The sequence below is a fragment of the Emys orbicularis genome, chromosome 22, assembly GCF_028017835.1.
Source record: "Emys orbicularis isolate rEmyOrb1 chromosome 22, rEmyOrb1.hap1, whole genome shotgun sequence".
Taxonomy (NCBI): Eukaryota; Metazoa; Chordata; order Testudines; family Emydidae; genus Emys; species Emys orbicularis.
Genome location: NC_088704.1, coordinates 5,442,469 through 5,450,434, shown reverse-complemented (window position 1 = coordinate 5,450,434; position 7,966 = coordinate 5,442,469). Strand labels below are relative to the sequence as shown.

The window sequence follows — 7,966 nt, the reverse complement described above, 5'->3', positions numbered from 1 at the left end:
TTGGGCTGTGTTTGCACAGCGCCCATGGGGGTCTGGGGACCATAGCAATACTGTGTGATTGATGTGGCCTGACCATCTTGATGTAGCCATTCAGGGGACTTTACCTTTCATTTCAGGAAGAGCCCAGGGTGATCTCTCTCCCAACAGGAACCGGGTGCAGGTTCCTGATGGGGTTGCTCACTTTGTGGGGATCGTGTGGGTTGTCTGTCTGCAGCCGGAGATCCTGCTGGCTGGCTACAGGTTGGACGGAGTCTTGCCAGGACCGTGTCATTGTTAAGGACCCTGGCTGGGAGCTGCTCTGGGGCTAGGCTGTACCATGCATATAGGAGCACTCTAGTAAGGTGCTTCAAAGAGCAGCAGTGAGAGAAACTCACAGATCCACGCACTGCAGATACCTCGCGTCCTGAGCACATTCAACTCCCCCAGATCCCTCACTGCGTTCCTTACTCATTGGAGTTCCAAGAGGGAGCCGAGTGACCAGCAGTTGCTTCAAGGGGCCAAATGCCTCTTATCTCTTTCCAATCCTCTTTCATTCTCAGAACACTATGGACACATGAGCTGGCCGGGAAATTAAGGACACACCACATGGGGGGACATGGTTTCAGATAGTGCGTGGGATTAGGCACGTAAGGGCTGGAATTTTATGGTTCCTTGTGTTATAGCCACTTTCCCAGGCCTGAAGAGACTCATAAACATTGGGACCTGCAAGGGTGGGGCTGGCCTGCTCTGTTGATAAGCAGTTAACTATTAGTCCTTTCAGTGTTTATTAAATGGCAATAAATTTGCTCAGTCAATGGTTGGATTAATGAATGACCAAGTCAATGGTATGTGAAGGCCTTATAAAGCTTCCCTTCCCTTTGGGAAGGAACAGGCCTGCCTGCTAGAGGAACTGAGTACTCAGAATCCAAAGGAGCACAGCGGAGAGAGAGAAGCGCCAGAGAGACACGGGAAAAGGAGAACGAAGCACTCAAATCAAGACAGAAGACTTAGCCTGAGAAGGAAAGGGAGTAGTACCTGCAGGTGCCATGAAAGGCGTCACTTTCCCAGTAACTGTTATGCTTCTGATACTGGTGCACAGCTCCCAGCCTGTCCATGTCCAGGTGAGATCACGGGCTCTCAGACCTCTGTCCTTTTATTATTATAGATTCAACAAGGTGTGACTGTGATGCAAGGGAGCATGGTTAGAACAGGTGATTATAAAGTGGCCTCATGGGTTCTAATCCTCACCTTGCCACTGGCAAGGTGTGTAACTTCATTGCTGTGTGCCTCTATTTATCTAGCCGTATAATGGGGTTTGTATTTATAATTACCTCTGAGGTTTGTGAGCCTTGATCGTTTGCAGAAATGCTTTGAACTCCTCCAATGAGAGATGTTCTGGACTATAAGTGCCAAGTGTATGCCCGATGGCTGCCAGCACCTCCAGACATAGTGATTAGGGACATCTCCTATTTCACAGAAGGGGCTAAATTATTTCTGGCCCACCTGGCTAATCTGCTTCTGGGCAGAAGTTCCCCCTGCAAGTAATTAACTAGGGGGGAGGGATGTGGTTCGAGCATTAGCCTGCTAAACCCAGGGTTGTGAGTTCAATCCTTGAGGGGGCCACTTAGGGATCTGGGGCAAAATCAGTACTTGGTCCTGCTAGTGAAGGCAGGGGGCTGGACTCAATGACCTTTCGGGGTCCCTTCCAGTTCTATGAGATAGGTATATTTATTTAACTAATTTATGTGACGGAGCCTGCAGAAATGTCACGTAGGGAATAAAAAATGGACCTAAAGGCTATTCAGTCAAAAGGGGGATGGTAAATAAGGCCAGATTCTCAAAAGTGCTCAGCACCCACTCTTGGGGCCTTTGGGAACAACGGAAAGCTGTTGGGCTGTATTTTGCAAATGTGACCCAAAGGGGGCTGGGTGTGTGTGCGAGAGAGAGAAAGAATTCTGTCTGTGCTCAGACCCCCGCAGGAGCCTGTGCTCACTGAATTTCATTGCCGTTTCACTAACTTCACCGGAATGCCAAGGTGTGTAGTATCGTCGGCTGTTCATCAAGTCTCTGCGGGTAGGGCAGGTTTGCCAGGAACTGTTCTACAGTATCTCAGCTTTGCTTTCTCTTCATTTCCCCTTCTGGGGCAGGGGGCTGCTGATTGTGAGGTCACTTCTTCCTTTTCTCCCAAGCTCAAGGACTGTGGGTGGGAACAGATGCTTTTCTCTGAAAGGAAAAAAATCTCCAACTTCCCATCTGCCTTGCGGCTACAGCAATGGCTTTTTTTGTACACCCTAAAGCCACATCTAACTGGAAAAACTGTTGTTGCCTTTTCTAGTATCTTTAATGTGCTGTTTGCCCCTGGTTCTCTTTCCTTATTCTACCGCCAGTAACACACCAAATGTCTTTCCAAGAGTGGCCACGTGCACACACGCACGCACTCACGCATGGGTGTAGGACGCTCAGCTCTAAGCATCCAGCTCCTTGCACTTTGAGCCCAGCTCCGTGGGAAGGGCTGTTACCCAGGGCTGTACAGAATGTTAAGTACGTTTGTATTTTTTAAGCCCTGTGTTGATATTCATTGAGCTTGGCTTCACCCTGCCACTCGTGAGACCAGAATGCTCGTGCAATTCACTTGTGAACAGGATTCTAGCCCTTTCACTTGGGCCAGGTCAGCTTCCCCAGGTTCAAACTGATTTCTCAAGGCAAAAACCCCACCAAGACTGTTGGTCTGTGAAATCCCTCTGCCTGCTTTCATTCCATATGTCCTAGAAACCACATGACCAACAAAGCATCTTCGGCAAGATGGTGACTGACATCCATGTGACTTTGCAATGTGCTTTTAAGGGCTGTGTAGGGTAAACAAAGTACCTGCCATATGGCACAGATCTCGATGGCACATTGCAGAGATGCATCAAAGATGCTTTGTGAGGCGTGTGGCGTCTGTGGAATGTAAACAGAAATCATTTGCAACTTCCATTATAAAATCTGGCAGCTGCGGAGACCAGGAACAGACATTCTGTCTGGTGGGAAAGGAAGGGGGCTTGAGTCAAGCTCTGCTCCGACAAGCCCTGCTACTCCACCTAGTCTATTCCCGCTTACACACCCAACCCTCTCCTGTTGGACTGCAAATACGCAGTGTTGCCTATCTGTTGAGCATCGTCTGATGCTGGCCCCAAGCCCAGTAGAAACAGTAGTCACCACCACGGGGCTGGGCCAGCTTTTACATAAATATGCACCACGCTTTTTGGACCATAGCAAAGGACAGGGATCCTCCTCATGGAGTGGTTACATTCTTCATTCTCTATGCACCCTCCAGTGCAGATGAGACTTTTAGCTGGAGGGTCTGCCAGGGATAAGTGCAATAGGCATGCAGCTGCTGCTGTTCAGTATGATGGGTAGAAAAGCCTCTGTCTAGTTGATTGGTCAGCCTGGTCACATGGTGAGGTGACCTCAAAGGTCTCTGTACTGAAGAACTGACAATCGGTCCACAGTGAGTGCTAATCTAACAGCCCCCCCCCCCCCCCCCCCGCAGTTCCAAAATGGCCCAACAGTGAGCACCATCCTTTTCCCCTGGAATGTAACCTTGTGCCCGTGTTTGGCGTCACTGGCTTCTGGTGAAGCGAGAGGGATCTGCGTAATGACTCCTTGCCTGACATATTGCTTTGGTTCTCTCTAAATAGGAGGGGGAATTCTCATTCCCGCTAGAGGCTGTGAAGAAGCTGAAGGAATTCTTGGATGCAGATGCCAGAGCCAGTCCCCGGATGATGGCTAGGACCAGTTCCATTTCTGTGTGTGCAAACCCGGAGCTGCCCAAAGAATTTCAGCCCGTATGTCAAAGGGAAGATGCACCCATCATTTTTAACAGGCTGAGTACGTAGTGTTTACTCGCAAGCGTCCCATGTTGCCCCTGTAGCTGGGACCCTTCAATCTCAAATGTTCGAGAGAGGCAGCCCCAGAACTGCACTATTCCCCCTATACTCGCAGCCTGCTGCTAGAGCAGTTGATAAATAGCTAGGGCTGGTGTATCCATGAGCTTTCCGCGGCAGGCAGGCAGACAAAATTCCCTGTAGCGACTGCAGTAGTTGCTGAGGTCGCCGCTAGCTAGCACCGAGATTTCTGTATGACACCTGCTGATGCAGGAGTTACCTGGGTCAAGCTGAAGCGACTATGGGATAGCTCCCCTGGACTAATTGTTCTTGCTACAACTTAGCTGAGTTTAAAGCCAGAAGGGCCCATTGTGATGATCTAGTCCAGTGGTGCCCAACCTTATTACACGGGAGGGCCACGTAAACCTAAGCACACCCTTGTGTGGGCCAAGCAGATTCTATAGATTATTAATAAGATTTAAAGTCACCTCTACTGATTTCTATTTTACGTTCATCTTGTTTCATATGTATTTAGATAGACAATCCTGTACAATTAGAACCAATCTATTTACACACTTGTGTAAACGAAAACGATGTCAACATGACAACAAAACGCCAATGAATCGGCTGTTAGTATATTGTGTTGAAACGGGCTGCAGGCCTTATGAAATGCTCCGGTGGGCGTGTACAGCCTACAGGCTGTAGGTTGGGCACCTCTGATCAAGTCTGACCTCCTGCATAGCCCAGGACAGAAAATTCGCCCAGTGATTCCTGCATGAAACCCTATAACGGTGTCTGTCATTGAATTTTATTTGCTCTCTGAGCATTGCAGAAAAAAAAACATCAAACACTACAACTCACTAGATCAAGACAGCTGTAAGTGGCCCTTCCCAGATAAGCACCATCCAGATTCCCTCAGTCCAAAGGAAAGATGTGTACCCTGAATGTCACCAAATCCAGACTCTGACATGTGAAAACAATCTAGCTGTTAACGCAAGCGCCAGGTACTAAAGGGCTCTTTCGTCTAGCAGAGAAAGGCAGAACGAGAACTGAAGGCTGGAAGCTAAAAACAGATACGTTCAAATTAGAAATAAGGCAAAATGTTTAACATCAGGGGTGATTAACCACAGGAACAAAGTACCAAGGGAGGTGGTAGATTCTCCATCTCTTGATGGCTTCAAATTGAGTCTGGAGGTTTTTCTGGAAGATGCTTTAGTGAAACACAAATTAGTGGGCTCAATACAGGGGTAAGTGGGTGAAATTTAATGGCCTGGGATATCCAGGAGGTCAGGCTAGATGATCTTATAGTCCCTTCTGGCTTTAAACTTGATGAATCGATGAATCTAGGTTCTGAACAGCACAGTTCTGTGCTACTGAGTGTTCCTGGTTCAGTCACTGAATACCTATTTCCTGTGCACTATTTCCCCCCAGTGCATTGGTAAAAGATGTCATTCTTCAGCTAAGACTTTACAAGGTGCATTTTTCCTTGTTATTTTGTTCGGGTGACTATTAAAGCTCCCAAAGCAGCAGTGAGAAGGAGTCTCCATGTCCCCTGATGCGCTTGCTCAATTCCCCTACAGAAATGCCCTGACAGTATCACTGAAATACTCTCTTTTCTTCCTGAACAGACTTAGCTGTCCAAGACATGGATATATGTGAAATCTGCGCCAATGCAGCCTGCGCAGGTTGTCGCTGAGGAAGGATGAAACCATGTATATGGGGCCAGCCAAGCCCTGCAATCTCTGCATTTATCCTGCAGCATCGTTTGCATTGGCAAAGCTAGTCTGTCTTAGGCCAGGTCTCTGCTACCACCTACTTTGGTATAACTTATGTGGCTCAGGGTTGTGAATAAGCCACCCCCTGAGCGACGTAAGTTACACTGACTAAAGCGGTGGGAGAGCTTCTCCCGCTGACATAGCGACCGCCTCTCGCGGAGTGGATTTATTGTGCTGATGGGAGAGCTCTTCACCAGATGCGGTGCAACTGTGCCAGTGTAGTGCTTCTAGTGTAGACTAGCCCTGAGAAACACAAACAAGATCCCCTCCCAATACCCACGCCAGGGTCACTGCTTCACTTTCCAAAAAGCTTTGTTAGGATAGGTGGGAGGTTTGGGGAATTGTAGCATCTCCTGTAAAAACCTTGTGAGGTCTAAATCCACCTGTGTGATTGTCTCCACCTGCACTAGTAGATCAGGTAGCGCAGAGAAAATTCTATCGGCACAACCCGTGTGCCGTGGGATGGGGTTAGCACAGGCACAATCCAGTTTAATAGTGGGAGGTGGGGCTAATGACAGGATTGGTTCAGTGTCCATTTAGTTGTCTTAATGTTGCTGATCAATCTGAACTAACCATCTGCCCTGCTGCCGTCTGCAAGCCTCCCCCACCCCACCTCCCAATACTTTTTTCCCCAAGAATTTTTACCAGAAGGACCCTGTGACCTCACCCCAGCAATGATAAGTTCGTTTGCACAGGTGCTGTGCTGCAGAACACTAACGATCTACCACCTGCAAGGGGGCTAGCTCCTTTCATCAGCATCAGCTGTTTCTTTCTTGGCTTGGCAGTGCTTGGCCCCAGAGCTTAGAGGCAAGCCGCTCTCATTGTTCCTGGGTTTGGGCTATGGGAATCCAGGACTCCAGGACAATTCCCTTTCTTTGTGGGATCTGTTTATCTATTGATGCAAGAGGCTACTCAAGGGAGACCTTTCTATATCTGGTGGGGTTCTGCACAGGCTGATGGTTAATTGCTAGGCTCCTCACACCACTCCTATCTTTGCATTTCTTTAATGCTTACGTTATGTACGTGTAGTGAAGGATTTGTGCATGAGATTGTGATGGCTGTGTGCATATGTCTTCCTGGGTGTTACATGTATGTGCACCCTTATGATGTGGATGTGTTTATAATAAAACTATGTAATTTCATCTAGGGATAGGAATATTTTCTGCCATTTGAAATCTGTGAACCTTAGACTGAGTTTTTTAGTTTGAGTTTGCAGCTCTTCTGCTACACCTTCACTGACTTCTTAGTAATAACACTGTAGTAATACTTGTGCATTTACCTCCCACTACTGCAACAAGCAGGTACACTTGAATATTTCACACAATCCAGGTCTTGTGGTGTAATTGCAATAGAAATATGCACGAGAAAACACAATATTTCTGCATTTACAGAGTACAATACACATCCTTTCAGTTGTCACCCAGTTTTGTTTTTATCACCGTAATTTTTAACCGCAGTAGTTTTGAGATAAGCAGCTCCTGTGCATTGTAATGGAGTTATGCCTGTTCTTCTGTACATATTAATAGTTGCATTTTCTAATTGTAAAACTAATCGCTGTGTTTTGTTCAGGTTAGTGTGGCTAAAAAGAAAGTCTCGTTCACTTACCACATTCTGTATATCAGCGAGTTATTTCCCACTTACAGAAAAAGATGTAAAGAAACATTATAGTTAAAAATAAGTAAATAAATAAAAATGCTGAATCACACAATAGTCTGGACATTCTTACTTGTCAGTGAATATTCTTTCTGGGTAAGTGGTACATTGGTTACAAATTCATACTAGCAAATTGACACTTATTCATGCACACAGTAACTGTAATGTTTCTACTGTAACTAACATTATAGTCAACCGCTGGCATTTTGTAGGAGGTCTAATATCAAAGTCTGGCTATAGTGAACATGCCTTGCAAAGCACAGATTCTAGTTTAGTGTCTATCTCACAATGTTTGGAATTAGGCAAATCAAGGTACCTTAATTTGTTTGCAAGGAAAATAAAACCCAACTTTCCTTGGATATTGATGTCTTTATTATTTGCTGAGTAGTTGAGGGTAGATCCAAGCACTTCCTGTATTCCCAGGCATCCACATTAGGTTTCAGTTTCCTCCTTCACTAAATCTTTCATGACTCTGGTTTTGCCTCCAGATGTGTGAATCCAAATGTGAATTTCTTTCTGTGACATCTCTATGCTACTGGTCATTCGCACCCTATCCTGGTTAGCAATGGGTAACATGTGGGTGGTCTGGAACCGGGGGTAGTCGTGGTTTGGATAAGTAGGAATTTAGAAGCTTATTTGGTCTGGAATTTTGAAGGGAAATCTGTCAAATCTTTACTTTCCTATTAGATTTCC

At 46.5% G+C, this 7,966-nt stretch overlaps 1 protein-coding gene across 1 annotated transcript; it reads left to right on the top strand.

The window, feature by feature from the left end:
- Positions 1-1,025: 1,025 nt before the first annotated feature.
- On the top strand, positions 1,026-5,541 carry LOC135893365 (guanylin-like). Its single transcript, XM_065421159.1, has 3 exons — positions 1,026-1,100; positions 3,660-3,849; positions 5,474-5,541. Exons 1-3 carry the CDS (start codon positions 1,026-1,028, stop codon positions 5,539-5,541), a joined length of 333 nt encoding a protein of 110 aa, XP_065277231.1.
- The last annotated feature ends 2,425 nt before the right edge of the window (positions 5,542-7,966 follow it).